Here is a 21189-nt window from a genome sequence, read left to right on the forward strand (position 1 = left end):
GCTTGCCTTCCCGAGGATCAGGTTGCTAGCATTATTTGGATAATTCATGTCTGCTCTTCCCGAAGGGTGTTTCCGGTCTCCACCTTTCTGCAGCTTCTGGGCTGCATGGGCCACTGTATCTCTGTGGTTCTATTGCTCTGTGGTGCATGAGGTTGCTCCAGTGCCTACTTCGCTGTCTCTGGCTCCTCTTCCAGGTCTTGAACAAGCTATCTGAAAATCTTGTGTGGCGGACCGTGCAAACCACTTGCGGAAAGGGGGTTTGCTTTGGTATCCCTGACCCCAACTGACTGGTCACGGAAGTGTTTTAGGAATTGGGAGGAGAAAGGAGAGGCGGAGAAGGAGGGAGAAGGAGGGAGAAGGAGGGAGAAGGAGGGGGAGGGAAAGGGGGAGGGAGGAGTGTTAAGGATTTCAATCAAGCGATACACACCTTGATCTTGGCTTAGTATATAGGGCACAATTGAGATGCTTTTCTCCTTATTTGATGCAGATTCAATTTTGGGATGGTACCACTCATCTCACAACCCCTTTTTCAAATACCCCCGGGTCACAATGGACCATGAACCAGGCTGGTTGGTAAAATGCAATATTTATTTATTTTAAAATTCAAAAGAAATCATACACTTTTTAATATGGGGCAACAATCACCAGTGGGGTGATAATTACAATGAGAATGTGAGCAATGCACTGAGTTTTACCTTCTAGTGGAACATATACACAGCACAGCGGAATAGGAGCGCTTTTTGATTTAGGAAAGATAGCACCCAAGTTAGGATTTCCCACTGCAAAGTTCCCTCAACCCACAAATAATCTATTCTGAATGGATAAACAGAAGCAGCAGGTAATCAGGAATATGAAACATGAAAAGGAATCCAAATATGACCTTGCCTCCCGAAATAAGAGCCCCTTGCAATGTTAAGAAATTGACACTCGGAAATGGACAAATGATGAATGTGTGTTTAAAAAAAAAAAAAAAAAACCTTGACGCAAATATAATTAATCACTAAAGCAACAATGCAAAGATACTAACAATCACAAAGAATAGATTACCAAAAGCATACAGTTCGAAAATGAGTGGAAAGTTTAAAACAGATTGCAGTAAAATGACACATGTAAAAGTTGCATTTTTTCAATTACCGCCTTAAATTGTTTTTTTTTTTATCAAATTTATTTAGTTTTCACGAGCATAATCATAGACATGTATACAGTAAAGAATAACCGGCAGTAGCATAGTCCATGTCTTCCCCTTTTTCAAAACCAGTCTATAGAGTCTGTTTGCTCACAAGTTTTAACTGTTAGAAAATTCCCTCCAACAAACCCTCCCAACATTGGGTGGAGTACTACATTTTTCTCAGGTAAATTAGGGTATTTATTCAGTGTACTTCCTTGTACGCAAAAAGGACCTCACCATGCACCCTGTGTTAGACTTGCGCCCAGCGAACACATTTGTCAAACCTCAAAAGTTTCATATGGTAACCCTGCAGGAAGTAATCCCACTGTTGAAACAGGGGATCACATGGCAACACTGTAAATGAAAGATGCATACTTTCATATTTCAATGTTGCCAGCGCACATAAAATATCTAAGGTTCGTGATAGAGGACATGCACTATCAATTCAAAGTACTCCCCTTCGGCATTGCCTTGGCGCCAAGGGTGTTTACAAAGGTTCTGGCAGTAGTGGCAGCACACCTAAGCAGACTATCTGTCCCGGTGTACCCTTACTGCCTGCTGCCGTGGTGAGTAGATTTATGCTCTTTAAGCCCCTCTGGGGCTCTGCTGCACCAGAGAAGCAGCATTTGTGTGCGCCACATTCCCTTTGGTGTCCCTCCTCGGCTCCCATCCCCCAGCCCTCCCTCGCTTCCCAACTTCTTCCGCTGCCCGCCTCCCACCGTCCCTGATTGACTGCCGACCCGCGCCCTCCCCCTGATTCTCCTTCATTCCCAGCCCCCTGCTCCCATTGGTCCTCTCGGCCCTCATCACTGCTCCTCCCAGGGCAGTCCTCTGCCCGTGCAGCCCTTCGGCTAAGGGCCCCAAGGCAAAGGGCGGCTCCTAGATGTGTCAGCAGGGGAAGCCAATGAAGCCACGAGACACCGACAAAACTAAGTGCTGGCATGGGTGGGGGGTAGAGCATTTGCTCTACTCCAGAAAGCTCCTGCCACTCTAACTTACCTTTCAATGGCCTAAACTGCTACAGACCTACACCATGCTTTATTAAAGAGATATGTGACCAGCAGCCTAAACATATTCATGGCTGGACAGCAAACACTGCCTGCAGTATAATGTTAACTAGTACCATACCCGAGAGAACCACAATGATTAGCCTGCGCCAAATCTAGACAGAAATATGATTGTTAGCATATGTGATTCTTAGCATGTACCACACCTAGAATTCCGAACCTAGCTTGCGTTGCATCTAGATAGAAATGTGACTGTTAGCATATGCCACACCTAGTCGAATTCTCAAGTTAGTCTGTGCCAAATCTAGACGGAGATGTGATTGGTAGCATATGCCACACTTAGATGGAATTTCAGAAATGTGATTGTTGGCATATGTGACATCCAGATACCCAGCTCTTCCAGGCATATGTTTAGCCTCCTTGCTGTTTCTGGTTTAGTCAGGTCCAAATGGACCAATATCTGGGTATCATCTGCGTAAGAATAAAAACGGAACACATGAGATTCAATTAGAAACAGTAGGTATCTTATATAGATATTAAATAAGATGGGGGGGGGGAAAGGTGCCGATCCCTGGGGGACACCGCAAGATGGAAGAACCGGGGCAGAGCAAAACTGAGGCAGCGACACTGATTGCGAACGGCCGGTCAAGAAGGTTGTGAACCATGCCAGAACCTGGCCAGATATACCGGCTTTAAAGAGGCGGGAGATCAGAAGTGCATGATCGACGGTGTCGAAAGCAGCTAACAGATCTAACAGCAGGACTGCTCCAACACCGCCCTGATCAACAAGGCACATAAGGTCATCCATCACCGAGTTAAGCACAGATTCAGTGCCTCTGCCCGGCCGAAAGCCTGACTGCAATACATCAAGAAACTGAGTGGATTCCAGAAAAGTAGAAAGCAGAGGGGATACCAGCGCCTCCAAAACCTTCATCAGAAAAGGCAGGAGGGAAATCGGGCAATAATTAGCCAGCTCTTCAGGATCCAAAGAGACCTTCCTAAGTAAGGGGATTACCAATGCATGTTTCAGGGAATCCGGGATGGTTCCTGTGGTAAATGAATAATTGACAGCTGATGTAATATGATCAATCAGGTCAGTGAATATTTCTTGCAGAAGAGCCAGTGGTATTGCATCTGTAGGAGATGCAGATTTAAGTTTAAGGATCACAGATAGGACTTCAGTATTAGAGAAAAGAGGGAAGGTCGACCAATGGCCTTTAGTGGGAGGAGGCTTCAAAAAAACTGGGTCAGCCAAAATGGCTGCAGCCTCAGTCTTAATATTATCTCGAATAGTGGTTATTTTAGAAAGAAAAAAGGTAGAGATAGAAACGCAGAGATCTTGGGAGGGAGGAACTATGTCTTGAGGTACTTTAGGTGTAGAAAGAGACTGTACCAAGTTAAATAGCGCCTTAGGTTTGTTAATGGCCTCTTCCACCGTATGGGCGAAATAAGCTTTTTTAGCATTGATCACTTTTGTGGTAGGCAGCAAGTGTGTTACGATAACGAGTTTTGGAGTGTGGGGAGTAACTCCTGCGCCATTTTCTTTCTGCCTGCCTGCACTGGAGTTTGCTGTTGTTGAGTTTTTGTGAAAACCAAGGCTCTGGTGGACGACTACGTTGTTTGCATAGTTTAGGGGGTGCTAAAGCATCTGCTGTGGCAGTAAAAGCCTCCTGTAATGTATTTAAGGAGCAGCACTCCACAGAGATGCAGTGCGACTGAAGCATATTAATAGGTTTAGGGACAGCTTTCCAGCTACGCTTGCGAATGGCAGGCTTTGTTATGACAGTGGGAGCAGCAGATGGTGAGATGGAAAAAAGCACCAGAAAATGGTCTGACCAAATGATCGGTATAGGACTAGCCATATCAGCGTAGGAGGGGTGGGGGCGTAAAGATTAGCACAAGAGTATTACCTCTTCTGTAAGTCTCTCAGAAGCAGGGTTTGCTCCTCCCCCCGTGGCCACAAGTTACCATGTATCCCTGGAGTGAAGTCTGGGATTATGAGCGACTGGAGCCAGTGGGCCCCCCACTTTTATTTTCTTACCCCTTAAAGCTTTAGTTAATTAAAGGGTGGCTTTGGTTAATTTCGGCAATGTGCCCCCTTTGGCTCTGTGTCGTGCTGCCATAAAACCAAGGCTCCCCAGGGGTGTCCTGGTAGCTGCACTCTCGAGGGTTGTCCATTGATTCTGACCCTCTCTAAGCAGCCATTACAGTATAGGAGCTATCTGCGCCGCCCCCAAGTATCTGCAGAGTTCTGGGAGCCCCTGGCCCCCCAGCGCTTTTGGCCTAAATAATACCTTCTTGGAGACTCTCAGTCCCCCCCTGCCCTCCTCCCCCCAGATAAAGGACATTTTGCTGGGCCTGGGATGCGTATAGGAAGTGTGCCAACCACATACAGGAATTTAGGGAGCAGAGTCATTTTGACTGCTGTTATTCATGCCAGCCATGATAGTTCCTGCATGTCCCAACGCTTTAGGTCTTCCTCCAGTGCCTTCAGTAGGCACGGGATGTTGGCCCCGTATAACCTCTCATGTCGGGGTTAGTTGTATGCCCGGGTATTTTACCGATTTTTTTGTTCCCATTTTAGGGGGTACCGATTTTCCCAATCTGTCACTCTGTGATGTTGAGTGCTTTAGATTTAGGATAGTTGATATGGAAACCCGAGACCCTTGTGAACCCCTCTAACAATTCTATGGCCTTTGGGAGTGAGTGCATTGTATCTTTCAGGAACATAAGAACGTCATCTGCACAGAGAGCTACCTTTTGGGATTCCCCGGCCCCCACTTCTACCCCTTGGATTCCCAGATCATCTCGGGCCCTCTGCGCCAGTGGCTCCATGGCCATAGCAAAAATCAGTGGGGATAGTGGGCACTCGTGCCTTTCCGGATAAGGATGTTCTCTGTAAGCCGCCCATTGATCATCAGGCTTGTGGTTGGGCGCACAAAGTTGGCCATTACCATGCGGGGGAAGGTAGGCCCACACCCAAACTTCTTGAGGGTCAGTTGTAAAAATCCCCAGTGCATGCTATAGAAGGCTCTGGCGGAGTCCAGCGCCAGTACGGAGAATTTCTGCCATGTCCTACATCCCCAATCTATCGTGTCTATGGCTCTACGGATATTATCGTAGGTGTGCGCCCCTTTATACAACCTGCCTGATCAGGGTGGATTATCCCTGGTAGAACCCTAGCCAACCTGCGGGCCCCAAGACCGAGGAATATATTTTTGCATCCCCGTTCAACAAGGGGATGGGGCGATAACTTGCACATTCTAGCAGGTTGCTGTCTGGCTTTAGGAGTAAGTATGTGCTTGCCGGATTCGTATCCCCAGAGGTTCTTCCCGTGTCCCGTTTTGTTCATGGCTATCCTAGTGGGCCCCTTAAGGTTGCTAAGCCCGTCTGGGCCCGGGGATTTGTGTCCCTTCAATGCTCCTATGACCTTCCCCACCTCCTCTTCCGTTATTCTAGCTTCTAACATTTGCCTGTTTGCTTCGCTAATTTGGAGCAGGGAGATCTGGTTTAAAAATACTATCTACGTTTCCCTATTTAGGTCTTCCCCTTTCAGATTCTCGGTATAGTATGAATACATGACCTCTTCTATTTCCTTCTCCCCACCTCACCGGGTCTCCCTCCGGGTTTCTAAGTCGGTCAATGCGGTTCCGGAGTTTGTTGTCTCAGTTTGGCCGCAAGGAGTCGGTTGGCTTTATCCCCATTTATATAATAGAACTGCTTGGTTTGCACCAATAGCCATGGAACATTACCGGCCAGGTGGGTTTCCACGACCGCTCTTACTTTTTTCAATTCTCGCCATGCTTTCTATGAGCCCTTGTCTTTATAGTCTGTCTCTGCCTTCGTTACTTTGGCTTCCATGTCCCGCCTTACCCTCTCCCTACTTTTGATGTAGTTTGATGTGTGCGCGATTAGTCCCCCCCCTCCCCACCCCTTACCACTGCTTTGCTTGCATCCCATATTGTGGCCCAGTTGACGTCCGGTGTGATGTTTTCCTGGAAGTAGTTCTTTAAGACCTGTTCTATGCCTGCTTTAAGGGTTAAGTCCCTCAGAATCACCTCATTTAATCTCCATGGTTTGTGAGATTTTTGTTGTGGGTCAGTCGGTTCCACCTTCAGCAGGACCGTGTCAAGCTCACCTGATTCCCACGGAGGCGCAGGTCTGGCTTTGAGTGCTGATGCTTCTTCAATGGTGAAGCTCAGGACTCTGAGGATGGACAGGTAGGGCCCCTCTACACAGGCTTCTCTGGCTCGCAGGAATATTCCCCTATGCGTGAAAAGGGAGTATTACCTACTGACGGAATAATGCTCAAGCCTCCCACTCCCAACCCTCCACGATACCCTTCCACGGTTCCCCGTGAAGTCTCACCTTAGGGTCTGGAAGGATGAGTTCTCCATCCTGCTTCTGATGCAGGGGCGCGTTGAAACCCAGTTACTTCACTGGATTGAGGTTTGATGGGAGTTCAAATAAGCTTGACTATTCAGGTAAGGTGCTGTAAGAGTTCTGTAGCAAGTTCAAAAGTTCAAGCTTAATAATAATGTTCATTGTCTTATTGCAGCAAGCGCTAACGCTTATGTCTTTTTCCCCTTAGGGGCCGGGGTTCGGAATGCCGGAGATATGGCGCCGACCCGAAGTGAAACGTGCAGTTCCAGTAAATGACAGGTAAGTTCTGGGTGAGCGTTCGGGTAATGTCTTTGCATTCGCTCATTCAATGTCTTTGTCTTTTTTCCCCATAGGGGCCCGGGTCCGGAATGCCAGGAAGCGGCAGGACCCGAAATGAAATGAGAATGACCCAACAGGTAAGTCTTAGAAGGAAACTGAGCTTTTCCTATTCCCTTCCTTCTCTCACCTTGTGTTCTTGTCTTTTTCTCTCTAGGCTCTGGGAAGTGGCTGCGGATCCGGATGATCGCTGCTGAAGATGGAGGTGCCCAGGAAAGGTGAGTGAAATGCAGCGCTGCAGTGATCGATGCGAAATGCTTTTAAAAATGTCTTCCCTTTCAGGATCGTCGGTGTGATGTCTCCGTGATGCAGCTTTAGCAGGTAAGGTCGTCTTTCTCTCCAATTCTCTTAGCAGATGACCCAGGATGCTGACAGGCGTGGCTGAAGTCCAGATGCAGGAGCTGACACGGTGAGCGTCCAGCTGCGAGGAGCAGAACAACGCGAAGCGTGAGTTCCTGATCGGGCGTGGTTTAAATAGCTTTGGAAGAAGTTCCAGGTATGTATCCTTCCACCGATCAGGTATGTATCCTTCCCCGACCACACCCAGGTGGAAAGTAGTCCCACAGGTAAAGTAGTTCCATTCAGGCCTCAAGAGGGCCTGAATGTAGCAGCATGGTCTGCATCAGGTAAGTGCACATTAAAACACTTGAACACATGTCTAGCTTTATGAGCCTGGCGCCTAAGGCGCCAGGACAGGGGTCCAACATGAGCCTGGCGCCTAAGGCGCCAGGACTGTGTCCAAAGGTCTCCAGCTTGGGCCCGCTGACACTTCCCTGGGGGGAATGATGCCTGCCTCTGGGGTTGCTGGGTCGGACCTGGCTCCTTGGAGGTAGGCATCATGACAGACCGGAGCGTGGGCTGATAGACACCGCACTCCTATTTCCAATCCCGTGATTTGTGGGACCAGGATGTCAGAGCTGAGACCCATATTGATCCAAGAGTGTCCCCTATGCACCGCTGAGTAATGCGTATACGCTTTCACATGTGGGCGGAAAAAACGCCATGTTTCTATTCGATGTAGTTCCCTGATGAATCTCACTAAGGCCTGTTGAAATGTATGGTCACTGGGAGTGGCCGGGAGGGTCTTATTCATTGCAGCGTCCATCACCCCATTAAAGTCACCCCCAGTTAGGATCTGCCCCCCCCCCCCCCCCCCCCCCACTGTGCAATTTTGGGTGACAGTCCCAACAGGAAGCGATCTTGTCTTTCATTGGGGGCATAGACCATCACTAATGTGACTTGTTGACCCATCAGTTTCCCTCCCAGGACCAAGTCCGGCCCTCCGGATCTCTTTTTACAAAGTGTTTCTCAAAGCTGATGCCCTTCGCTAGCAGGATGCCCACTCCCTGCTTTTTTGTTCCACTAGAGGCAAAGTATTGTATGGGAAAGGCCCTGTGCCTTAGTCTATGCTCATCTTTTGGGAGCAGGTGTCTCTTGCATCCATATTACTGAGGCTCACATATCTCTCAACCTGTTCAAAATAGATTTCCGTTTAATCAGGGAATTAAGCCCCTGAACATTTAATGTAACGAGTGTTAAGTCATCCATTCTACCCCTTGACGTCGTTCCTTTCTCAGTGCACTCAAACCCCTCCACCCTTCTGATTAACACGTATTTATCGTTTGTATTCTTCTCCCCCATGCAACATGTTTTCCCCTCTCCCCCCAACCCCTGAACTTCAACTTCCCCATTGAACTTTCACCGTGGTATTACCACAGGATCTCACTGGGTCTAACCTCCACCTGGGAATTTCGGGATCTGCCCCCCCCCCCCCATTGGTTTAACAATATTGATCTAATTCACGTCTAATCCCCATCGTAGCACTTTGCGCTCAGTGTTCAGCCCCCCCTTATTGGTGTCAAATCCTATTACCCTAGGGGCCTCTTTTCTCCCCCCCCTCCATGTTCTTCACGTGGGATCAGTGGATTTGGGCACCTTGTTGCGGTTTCCATGGCTTTCAGGTCTGCCTTTTCCCCCATTTCTGGGTGAGGACCCTCCTTTGTTGTTGCTTTCACCGGCCTCCTCCTCCCTCATGAGATCCTACATGTCCTCTTTCGTGACTGTAAACCTTTGGCCTTTTCATTCAAAGCGTAGACTTGTCGGATATCCCCAGCGGTATTGCACATCCCTATTTCACAGATTGTCTGTGACCTCCCTCGGCCGTTTCCTCTTGGCGAGCGTTGCCTGAGCTAAGTCTTGAAATAGCTGGATAGATGTGGTTTGGAAACGTAGCAGCCCGCATTATCTCCTTCAATTGAAGAGAATTGAATAGATGCATCAGTCAGCACATCCGGAGTTAGCTTTTGGTTTAGTTGAAATGTGAAGTAGACCCTGTGCGTCAGATCTAGCATGATTTCTCTGTCCTCGCCCAGGATTTGCCGGAATAGATCTCACACGTATTGTTGAAGATCAGAGTCCATCACTGATGTTGGGAATCCACAGATCCGAATATTATTTCGCCTGGACCTGTTTTCAGCATCTTCTTGTTTATGCTTGAGTTCATACACCCTGTTGGATAGTACCTCCTGATCATGACCATGTTCAGTCATCGCAGTTTCCACTTAATTGATTCTTTTCTCCACCGCCATGACCCCTTTGTTGAGATCCGCATTTGATTTGGTTAAATCAGCTGCGCTGTCCTTAATGTCCTTTTTGAGCTCTTGCAGCATTGTTGATGGGTCCGATCTACGAATCGGTTGGTCTTCAAGCTCTCTTAAACCCTCCGGAGGAGGGGGGGGGGAATGAATCTGGACCGTATCCTGTAGTTGATTAAGTTTCTGGGTCTCTGCGGACTGCATCATGGACTTGATGTCTCCAGAGCCTTGATTCTTCGACTTCGTGACTTTTTTGGACATGTTGATTCAGTGGGGCGAGGGAGGGAAATATTCTCGGCAGTTGCTTCCAGACTGGGTGACCCTGCTCGCGCCTTCCTGTTGTCTGCGGCTGGGTACTCTGCGACCTCCCCTAGTTCTCCACCTCTGGTCTTTAGTGCCCCTCTGGTGTTGCTGCGCTGGGTCCCTGACGCTTGCGGGGGCTACCAAGTTCCTTATGTCCTGACTCCTTGTGTTGCACTTCTCGGGGGCACCCTTGGTCGGTATCACCCCTTTCTCAGGTGCCCATGGTTCCCCTTTGCTGCTGCCGACCCTCTGGGCTACTTGTCCTGTTGTGTCAGGAACGCTGCTGTTTTCCCCGGTTAGGAGACTTTGCTCTCCCCCACCTTCCCCAGGAAACGTTTTCACCTTTCAAATAATGCTGCTGACGCCATTTCCATCTGTCCTTCCTTAAACCACTGTGATTAATAAAGCCCTGTCATGCACATTCATATCCCCATTGTGTTTCAGCAAAACCAACATGACCCCTGAATTCCAGGCTCTGTTAAGCCAAATCTGAAGAAATAAAAAAAGGCCCAAGAAACTTCACTTTCTGCCGTGCATGGGAAACGCTTTATTTTGTGCTACAAAATGTCAACGGAATAAGCCCTGCAAAAGAAATCATAGCTCTGCGCACATGTCCATTCCAGGAGACCTTTGCCTTGTACAGACTGTTGTGCACAAGAAACTAACTATGGCTGCAAGACAATATTGGGAAGTCAGATGGTGTCACGCTCACCTTGTCTCTGCGGAAGTATCTGGAACCTCAGCTTGCGACTCCCTCTTGCTCTTCCTTAACCTTGTCTGCAACTGAAGGGAAAGGGAAAATAACAAGAAAGCGGCGGTGGTGAGTGACGTACGCCTAGTGGAAGGAGGAACCCAAACCTGGTGCCAACCCCCTCCGTGACCCCCACTCTAATGTATGTGTATGCTCACCTTGCGTATTGGGAAAGTCAGCTCTCCATCCTGCTTCCTTCTTTAGCAGGGGCGCTCTCGTTCTCTCCCACCAGTTGCTGCTTCACTGATGAGTCCTTCCCAGTCCTGCTGTAGCTCGGATAATCCTGCGCCAGAGTAATGCTGACTAATTTGGCTTGTTTGCTAACTTGGCTGATTGAGTCTCGTGCTCAGTTTTTGGCGCGGCTGACGGTGAAATAAAAAAAAGCAGGCAGAGGAGCTGGACAGAGCGAAGGCTCTTTGCTGGCATTAATCCCACGATGGATGCTTCTCCAGGCTGAAGGCACAGGGTGATGAATCACGGGTCCTCGGTGAGCGTGCTGCTACCTTGCTGTCAGGTTAACGCGAAGCACGGATTCGAGCCTGGGTGCGGCTTATATAGCGGCCACACCCAGAACATTAGACTGCAGCCTCCAACAGTGCTTTGGGCAGCATCCCCTCCATGTTGAATAGACCCCTCAGGTTTCACAATGTACCCAATGCCAGTCATTCCAAGCCTGGATCCAGCTGGGCTTATTCCTTGGTTTCTTATTGATTCCAAGACGGGGCCTAGATGAATTAATACTCCTATTGGGATGCTGTAGGGCAAACGTGCGTGTTGGGACCATGGAATGAATAGTGGCAAGTCTTGCAGGGCTGGTGGTCGTGACAGATGGCAAAATTGGATTTGAAAGGAAATGCTAGCAGTTTTCACCACATGTGTAAAATGGGCTTTGCAAACCAAAGAAAAATAAATGCCAGTTTTAAAGGAAAAGTAATATATTGAATGAGAGCTTGTCTGTGCCTAACAATGAGAAGGGGTTGGCTGCACGGAAACAAACATGGGCTTTATTTCTTTCCACAGGCTTGTTTTAATTAATGACCAAATATAAGAAAAAGGTTTAAAACCACCTGGGCTGAATTTGCAAGCTTCCAAAAACAAGTTATTCCACTTGACATAGCTAAGGCTTCCCCAAAGGAAGGGGGCCACCATAAACTTCCAGGACATGAAAGTGATAATTGCTAGGTTGAAAAACTGACTGACCAGGACAAAGAAGATTCACATACTAAGCAGACATCAGTCTGGGCAGAGGCCTCTGTCAATAGAAATTCTGGGACATCAAAGTGCGAAGTGGATAAGGGGCAATAAACTTGCAATCAAGCTGGATAAACCCATCCTCCCTTTGGGGGAAGTGACAGTTGGTGGTAGCTGAAAAAGAAAAAAAAATGGTTCAGTGCAGGACAAAGGACTGCCATTTGCTTCCAGAGACCATTTCATAAATTAACTTTTTTTTTTTAAACTTTTTTTTATTTGTGGTCCAGAAAACACAAAACACAGTTACAACTGCATCGTACAAATTGAAATCAACATGGTACGGTAATAGAGAGAAACATCAGTACACATAACCTGAATCTTCCCAAGGTAGCGAGTCTAAACATCACTCATCAGAGATCATATCACAAAGAAACATTCTGAGAGGTCCCCAAATATCTTAGGCCTGCACACCGAAGGGCGTGTGAGGACAAACTGTTCTTCAGCCTCGTTTACATAGACCAGCTCCCGGAGGAACTGCTTCACAGTCGGTGGCGCCGGACTTTTCCATTGTTGCAGAATACATTTTTTGGCCACTGCACATGTGACATTGAACAGTCTTCTGATCTTTTCAGAGCACTTTCCTATATCTCTGAATAAGTATTTCTGTGGAGTTAATACCGGGGGGGGGGGATGTGTGTGATTTCTTCAAGTACAACCCCCACCTCCCTCCAGAACCCAGCTACCACCGGGCAGTTCCAATACATGTGGAACGAGCCAGCGTAATCTGCTTTGCATTTGGGGCATTGACTCGGAGTATCTGAAACAAACCTGGCTATCTTGGCCGGGGTGTAGTGCAATCTGTTAAGAATTTTAAACTGGATCACTCGTAGTCCAGCATTCAAGGAAACCTTCTTGGTAAGGGAGCAGTACCTGTCCCAAGTCTTATCGTCTATCGGGATCTGGAGATCTCTTTCCCATTTGTCCCTGTTCAATTTGGTTGTGGGCGAGTGTGCCTGTACTATGGCATATAGGCTGGATACCCTCAAGCGGTCTCCGGCCATGATCATCTTGCCGCAGGGGTGTGTAGGGGGTTCATCAGGTAAAGACGCCCAGTGTTTCTGGAAGGCCGATCTCATACGATAGTATTGAAGAACCCTAAGTGGGCCCCCGCCAAACGCCCCAGTTATGGGCTGAAGGGTCTCGAACTTCCCCTCGATAAACATATCTCCCAGGCACATCTCGTCACCGGGATCCTAGGCTGACCGTAGACAGACAGCATGTGTCGGAGGGATGCCAGGGTAGTTCCAGAGGGAGACCTCCGGGTTATACGGGGTCGACAATTCTAGTTTCTTGAAGATTGCCCTCCAGGCACCAACCGTGCAACTGACCGGGTTGAAATCACATGTATCCCTATGAGCATCAAAAATTAGACTATGTTCGTGGGATTGGTGGCGAGTGTTCTACATCTACGTGTGGGGGGGCCCCCCATCCCTAGAATACCAATATTTAGAGAGTTGGGCCTGGGACACATAATAATACAGTTCAAAGTCAGGAGCTGCCAGGCCACCCGAAGAGTATGGTTGTTATTTTCCCCCATCCAATTCTCGGAGTCTGCTCATGCCATAGGAAGGCTGTAGCCATTGACCTAAGTTTAGTGAAAAAGAGTCTTCCCGGCCAAATGGATATGTTCACAAACAGGTACAGTAATTTAGGCAGAACTACCATTTTAAGGACTGCTATCCTGCCATGTAGTGATATCGGAAGGCGGTCCCACAATAGCAGTTTAGTCTTTAGGGCCTGTAGTATGACATCGTGATTGTCAGTGTATAACCTATTTTTCCCGTGCAACACAAGTATTCCCAAGTATCTGATGGACTCATTGGACCATTTCAGCCCGCCCAGTAAGCCAGGGCAGCCAGTCGCCGGTGTAAGAGGGAAAACTTTGACTTATCCTTGTTTATGGAGTACCCAGAGTATGAAGTAAATTTTTGATTCTCCGCAATTACGGGAATTAGGTTGTTTTCCGGTTCACGGATGTATAAGAGCGTGTCGTCTGCGTACAGGGATATTAGTTGGGTTGCCCCTTCAGGTTAATGCCCCTGTTGGAATGTCGAAGCCTGACCGCTATTGCCATTGGTTCTATTGTTAAGGCAAATAGTATAGGCGAAAATGGGCAGCCCTGCTTAGTGCCCCGCCCCAACAGAAACATATTTGAGATTGCCTGATTGGTCAGGACTCTGGCCCCGGGTTTCGTGTAAAGCAATTTCACGTACCTAATGAAGTTCGGGCCTATCGCCAGTGCCTCAAGTACTGCCAGTAAGTCGGCCCAGGACACAGAATCGAAGGCCTTCTCAGCATCTAATGATACGGCCACAGCATTCCTTCCCTGGTTAATTTGGGCCATTATGCCAAAGAGCCCACGTAGGTTAAGTGCCGTAGATCTAGCGGGTATAAACCCATTCTGATCAGGGTGAACAATTGCCGGGACCGTCGGTAAAAGCCTGTTGGCCAGTACCTTGGCCAATATTTTGGCATCTGTATTAATAAGAGATAGCGGCCTGTAGAACGACATATCCTGAGGAGGGCGGCGAGGTTTAGGGAGAACAGTTATTAACGCCTCTCTCATAGATGGAGGCAATATGTTACATTGAAGGGATTCTTCCCAGACCCGCAATAACAATGGAGCAAGCTCCGCACTGTACTCCTTGTAGAACTCAGCACTCAGGCCGTCTAACCCCGGAGCTTTATTGGACGTTAAATCTTTGATCGCCTCCGCAATCTTATCTGTAGTGAGAGGTTGGCCCAGTGCCAGGCGGGTCTCCTTATGGAGTTTCGGCATCGACAGTGCCGCACGGTATTGCCCGTATCTCAGTGGCCGATTTAGTATCCCTATTTTTATACAATCGTTCGTAAAACCCAGCAAACTCGGCATTAATCTCGTTCTCATTTACCACAACCGCGCCGCTGGGCGCGTGTATGCTGGTAATTCGATTAGTGTGCCTGTCCTGTTTGAGTAGATTAGATGGTGTCCTACCCGCCTTGTTGCCCTCGCCATACCTACAGGCTCGGTGCGGCAATGAACTGCACTTCCCTAGAGGCTAGTCTGCTGAATTCCTGTAGATGTTGCTGTATGTCCACTAATATGGCTTTGACATGGGTGCGAGCATAAGTGTCCTCCAGTAATTTCAGCTTACCTTCAGTCTGGGCCAGTTAAGCCCGAACTCCCATAAGAAGACCAACAGATTTGGAAAGTAGTGTGCCTCTGACCCAGACCTTGAAAGATTCCCACACCATGGAACATTTATCGACTGAGTCGATGTTAATTTCAAGGAACTCCGAAATCTCAGTGTGTAGCCCCTCCACCACCCCGGGGTCCCTTAGCAAACTCTCAGGCATCCTCCACCTCTTGGAGGGGGGGGGGGGGTTTAGGGCAATTATGGAACGTGACCTCATGTTATAGGGGCATGGTCAGACAGCGTGCGGGCCAGTATTTCACTTGACTTTGTTCCAGCAATCAAAGAGGGGGAGACAAACCAGTAATCGATTCTGGACTCCGAATCATGTACCGATGAATAATACGTGTAACCCCTCGCAGTTGGGTGGAGGACTCGCCAGGCATCCTCGAGGGAGAGCTGAGAGAGGACACTTCGCATAGTGAGAACAGCCCTGCTTGGTGCTCTAACAATCGTGCTGGATCTATCAAGTACCGGGTCCATAGCAATATTGAAATCTCCCCACACTATAGTAGGAACATCGATAGCAGAGCTCAATTGGTACACATCTGTATAAAAAGCGGGGTCATCAATGTTCGGTCCATAAGTGTTGACCAACAATATCCGCTGACCTGCGATCAAGCCCCAGACAAGAACATATCTACCCTGAGGGTCTAGTTTATGGGCATCGAGCCGGAGCCCAAGATTCGGGTGTATGAGTGTAGCGACCCCCCTGGACTGGGATGAGTAGTTGGTACAGAACCTGGACTTTGCCCCAACCAGGCATCAGGAAATCGTTATCGGTTCCAACAGTATGAGCTTCCTGTAGCATGACAATTTGGGCACCGTGTCTGACAATGTAATTTCCCACCTTCTTGGCTTTCAAAGGATTATTTAAACCCCTTACATTCCATGAAACAAGTTTAACCCTCAAAGCGTGAGCAGAGCTTTACACGAAAATTGTACAGATAGTAACGCCAAACCCCCAGATGTAGTGTTAGACATTATGGACCGTGTCAGTGCATTCCAGACCACTTGTTTAAACAGTAACTTATAACCATTTCCCAGAAGAACATCCTCAGAACAGAGACCCATGCAGTGGGTGAGCCTTCTCACTACACACCATGGGGTGCGAACCAAACAGTCCCCAACTTTCCCCCCCTAACCCGCCCACCACCCTCACTGTCTCCCCCAACTCGACAGTGTCCGACCCCAAACTTGTGGATTACTCCTGGGGTAGCCATGTTGCCTCACATGACCGCCATCCCCGGCTTCCAATGCCACCACTCACAGAAGATGGCTGACTGTAATCTCAGATCAAAAGGGCCCATGAAATAGGGCCAACACCCACTGAATGCCAAATCATGAAAGCATGCAAATCCTAGTCCGCCGGTCGAGGTCTGTTGTTCGGGGCAGGTCGCTCCCCTCTTGGAGGGAGGGGTATAGAAGACTCAATATATGATAGGGCTTCGGATGGGTTTTCAAAAAAGTGCGACCTTCCAGCATGCTGGATTCTCATTTTGGCCGGAAACATCAAGGCGTATGTGATCTGTCGCTCTCTGAGGAGCCTCTTGACCGGTTCATAAGAGCGTCTGCTCGCCTGAACAGAGGCGGAGAAGTCAGGATAGATATGTATACGGTTACCCTCATAGTGTAGTGTGCCGGTCTCTCTGGCTAAACGGAGGATTGTGTCTCTGTCCCTGTAGTTCAGTAGACAAGCAATTATAGTTTGCGGTGGTGCCCCCGGTTTGGGCGCCGGTGCTAGGGTGCGGTGCGCCCTCTCAACAAGAAAGTGCTTGCACAATGCCTCGGGCCCAAATAAGGATTTGAAGAGTTTGTCCATATGTTTCTCCATTTGGCCCTTACCGAAGGATTCGGCCACACCAACCACGCGGACATTGTTTCTTCTGGACCTGGAATCAAGGTCCTTGCACTTGCTCTGCAGCTTGCTCATAGTGTCTTTAATATAGGATATATCTCGAATGTGGTGCCCAATAGTATCCTCATTAGCACTTATCCTGCCTTCAGCCTCAGTGACACGCGCACTCTCCTTATCTATTCTGGCCTTCAAGGAGCCTATGATGGCAACTATCTCATCCAGTTTGGTATTCACAGCCAGGAATCCGTTCTGAACTAGCGTGGCCAGTTTATGCTCTCTGTCCAAAACATCCCGATCACCCTGTTCTCCCTCATCCAGCTGCGTGCCAATTGTCACTGAGTGGCTAGCCGTATTGGTAAATGTGTCCATAGGGCCCTTCTTCTTGCCACCAGGGGTTTTAGAGGCTCTGTTTGACTTGCCAGGCTCCCCCATGTTTGTATCGAATCTGTGCGTATATTAGATCTGGCACAGGATCTCCACAGGGTCCAGGCCCCCAATTCAGGGAGTGGACACAAGGGGACCTGAACTAAGTGCGGCAGTGAGTCACTGCAGGATAGCGAGATCCGGATGAATTGTATCCTCCCACGTATATGAAGTCCAGTGCACCAGCGAGACACCCAGTATAGTGGCCCCCCAGGTGTCATCCCCAGCCGGTAGGGCGAAACCAGAAAGGCCGCTTATCAGTTGCACTGAGGGGGTGAATAGTCGTCCCAGCCAGCAGGGATCAGCCACCAGCAAACCGTAGGGTGCACTGCAGTCCAATTTACAAGGAGACTGTGGGTCTAGAGAGGCAGATCGAGAGCGGGAGGTCCGCAGCCCCAAACCAGGAGTTCTCGAGAGACACTCTAGCACCCAGCACCGGACGCTGCCTCACCCAACGAGCGAGACAATCCAGGAGTCCCAGGTGTACAACCCAGTTAGCAACGGCTGTTCATAGGGGTATCAGCATTCAGCACCACGGCAACCAAGAGGCACCCGAAGCGTACAAAGTCAATAGGTGGGAGTGTGGGCCCAGCAGACCATATGTGAGGTATAGCCGGCCCCCAGCCGACAAGCCAGGCGGAGAGGCTCAGAGGGGGGCAAGCGGCGCAGCAGGGGGGCCACGTCTGCCGGGAGGTCTCAAAACCATAAGGGAGCGGCTCATGCAGCACCGCCAGGGCTCTGTGTCTCCTCCCCCACCCGGCAGCGGCTCACCTGGTTCGTCGGGTTTGGCGGCGACAGGATCGTGCACCGGCAGAAGTCGTGTAACATCAGGGCGAGGGAAGGAGGTACGAAAGGCAGCGACGGGTCAAGGCTTGGACCGGGACATGGTCAGACCATCCAGCGCAGCAACGGGTCTTCCACAGCGTCCCCTACGAAGGATGTCGGGATCCGGGGCCAAGGAGAAAGCTCTGCCCAGCAGCGGCCCTCAACGCTCAGCAGCCGCGGCAATCGGGTAAGTCTCTCTGGAGCCGGGAGTCGGCCCGGGAGCGCCACTCGCGTCGGCGGAACTCCGCGAGGGCAGAGCTTGATGATGCAGTACCGCTGAGGGCTCAGATTTTCACCAACCGTGCACGAGCCTGGTCGCAACCGGCACATCAAATTCCAGCAAACCAGCCAGCCCAAGTACGGATCTATAAGCTCAGGATGTAAAGGCAGCGCGGGAGCTTCGGGCTTAAGCGGCCATTTTCTCAGTGCGCAACAGCGCCCCCACCCCATAAATTAACTTTAAAGACGTTTATCTCTGCAACAAGACTCTGTAAAAATGCGAAAATGCTACAGTTTAAATTTGATTTTATGGGCTTTTATTTAAGACATTGTAGAATTCCCTGACACCTTGGGAATGGAAATGGCAAAGTATTGCAGATTATAAGAAAATAATCCATGTTACCAATGCATACTTTGATGTCTCAGAATTTTTATTGAAAGAGGCCTCTGCCCAGACTGAAGCCTGCTTAGTATGTGAAGTTTATGTCCTGGTCAGTCCGTTTTTCACCCTAGCAATTATCACTTTCTTGTTCTGGAAGTTTATGGTGGCTTCCTTCCTTTGAGGAAGCCTTAGCTATGTCAACTGGAATAACTTGTTTTTGGAAGCTTGCCAATTAAGCCCAGGCGGTTTTAAACCTTTATTTTCTTATATTTGGTCATGAATTAAAACAAGCCTGTGGAATAAAATAGCCCATGCGTGTTTCCCTGCAGCCAACCCCTTCTCATTGTTAGGCACAGACATTCAAAATATTACTTTTTCTTTAAAACTGCCATTTATTTTTCTTTGGTTTGCAAAGCCCATTTTACACATGTGGTGAAAACTGCTAGCATTTCCTTTCAAATCCGATTTTGCCATCTGACTTCCCAATATTGTCTTGCAGCCATAGTTAGTTTCTTCTGCACAACAGTCTATACAAGGCAAAGGTCTCCTGGAATGGACATGTGCGCAGAGCTATGATTTCTTTTGCAGGGCTCATTCCGTTGACATTTTGTAGCACAAAATAAAGCATTTCCCATGCATGGCAGAAGGTGAAGTTTCTTGGGCCTTTTTTTTTTTTTTTTTCTTCTTCAAATTTGGCTTAACAGCCTGGAATTTAGGGGTCATGTTGGTTTTTCTGAAACACGGGATTTTGGGTTAGCAGCAAGGCAACGCTGCTTTTTCACTTCATTCCATTTGTCTGTGTCAGAACACACTGGCACGCTCCCTCAGCGTGTCTACTTGTTCCATACGGCCCAATATGTGCGACCATTTTGCTGTTTCTGTTGAACGCAGGTTGGTTTTGGAGAAATTCTGTACAGTGGGTTAATGTAGCCCACGGAGGTGGGGGAAGAATGGGGATGATTGTGAGGTAGGGAGGAATGGGAGAGGTGTGGAGTAAGGGGAAGAATTGGGGGCATGAATTGGGGAGGGAAGGGATGAATGGGGGCGTGAATTGGGGAGGGAGGGGAAGAATGGGAGGTGGGGAGTGAGGGGGGAAGAATGGGAGGTGGGGATAGATGGGAAGAATGGGTGAGAATAGGGAGGGGGAAGAATGGCATGGGAGGGAAATGATCTGTAAGAATTCTAGTGGTCTGTGGGGAATAGGGGGCAGGGGAAGAGTGGGAAAGAGGACATGGATGGGCGGGATGCAGTCTTCCCCCCTCAACTTCAGGAAGTCCCATGTCTCGTTGTCCCAGACCCTCCGTAATCGTTGTGGTCTTTCTTAGGTTGCTGGCATTATTCGGAAGACGTTTGTTTTGCATTCCCAGAGGGTGGTCCCAGCTATTCTGCATATTCTGGGCTTAATGGCCTCCTGTTTCCTGGTGGTGGCAGAGGCTTGGTTGGGCATGAGATCACTCCAGTGGTTACTCCTATGTCATTGGTCCCAGTTGCAGGGCAACATGTTGGACCTGTTGCAGGTCTTGAATAAGGCGTTTTAAGATCTTGTGTGGTGCACCCTGCAAAACCGATTGCTGAGGGAGTCTTCTTAGGCATCCCTGTCACAAACTGACTGGTCACAGACACATCTGATTGGGAGGGAGAGAAGGGGGGGGGAGAATGTAAGAGGGGAACAAATAGAGAATTGGGGTGGGGAATAGAGGGGGAGAGAATTGTGGATGTGGGGACCAAACATTTTCTTACAAAGGTGACTTTGTAATTTGGACTCTATGAACAACTTGGAATTCCAATTCCAGTGTTTTCGCCCCTGCCCCCCTCATCTTTTTAAGGTAGAGGAATGTTAGTATTCACTGGATCCTAACCGGCACTCTTATTTTTGTCACCAGAACAAAGAATTTGAAAATTGATATTTATCTTAAGGATTTTCTCAGTAAAGGTAGCCAGAACTATCACTAACCTGACCACCTTGCTTTAAATAGACATTTTGTGACCTGGTCAAAGGAGATGCCAGCGGCCATCCAAGAATTGTATCTTTTCTTTTTAAAACTCCTTCCCACAGTTAAGGTCTGGCCTTTCAGTTAAAGGTCCTGTCACATGGAAATTATTATTTTGTTTTATTTTTTTACAAAACTGAAACCAAGATGAACATTTGTGTAAAGGTTTAAGTTTTTATCAAACCAAATATAAACATTTTAAAAAAAAAAAGTTAGAAAGGTTATGAGGGGATTGGGAACTAAGAATGTATTAAATACTTTGTGTCCCATGTATGAAGTTGTATTTTCTGGAATGGCTGCGTTTCATACGGTCTGAAAAATGGCCATCACTATTCTAAGCACATAAAATATGTGACCCTCATCATGACTGTTTTATTGCTTTTACTGTTTATTTCAGGTTACTTGTTGAGAAAATCTTTGCCCAGTACCTTGTACCCCATAATCTGGAGACTGAAGAGAGAATGAAGTGTCTATACTATTTGTATGCTAACTTGGATCCAAATGCTGTGAAGTAAGTGCATAAGG

The 21189-nt window shown here is 48.4% G+C and overlaps 1 protein-coding gene across 2 annotated transcripts in view; it reads left to right on the forward strand.

Annotated features, from left to right (window-relative positions):
• Nucleotides 1–21189, forward strand: part of PDS5A (PDS5 cohesin associated factor A) — a 1291333-nt gene that overhangs the window by 243766 nt on the left and 1026378 nt on the right. For both annotated transcript variants that reach the window (XM_069631774.1, XM_069631773.1), the window contains exon 13: nt 21062–21175. In XM_069631774.1, coding sequence (XP_069487875.1) covers nt 21062–21175 — 114 coding nt within the window. The remainder of the gene's footprint in view (nt 1–21061; nt 21176–21189) is intronic.

This window comes from Ambystoma mexicanum, chromosome 6q (genome assembly GCF_040938575.1).
Source record: "Ambystoma mexicanum isolate Mex_15411 chromosome 6q, UKY_AmexF1_1, whole genome shotgun sequence".
Lineage (NCBI taxonomy): Eukaryota > Metazoa > Chordata > Amphibia > Caudata > Ambystomatidae > Ambystoma > Ambystoma mexicanum.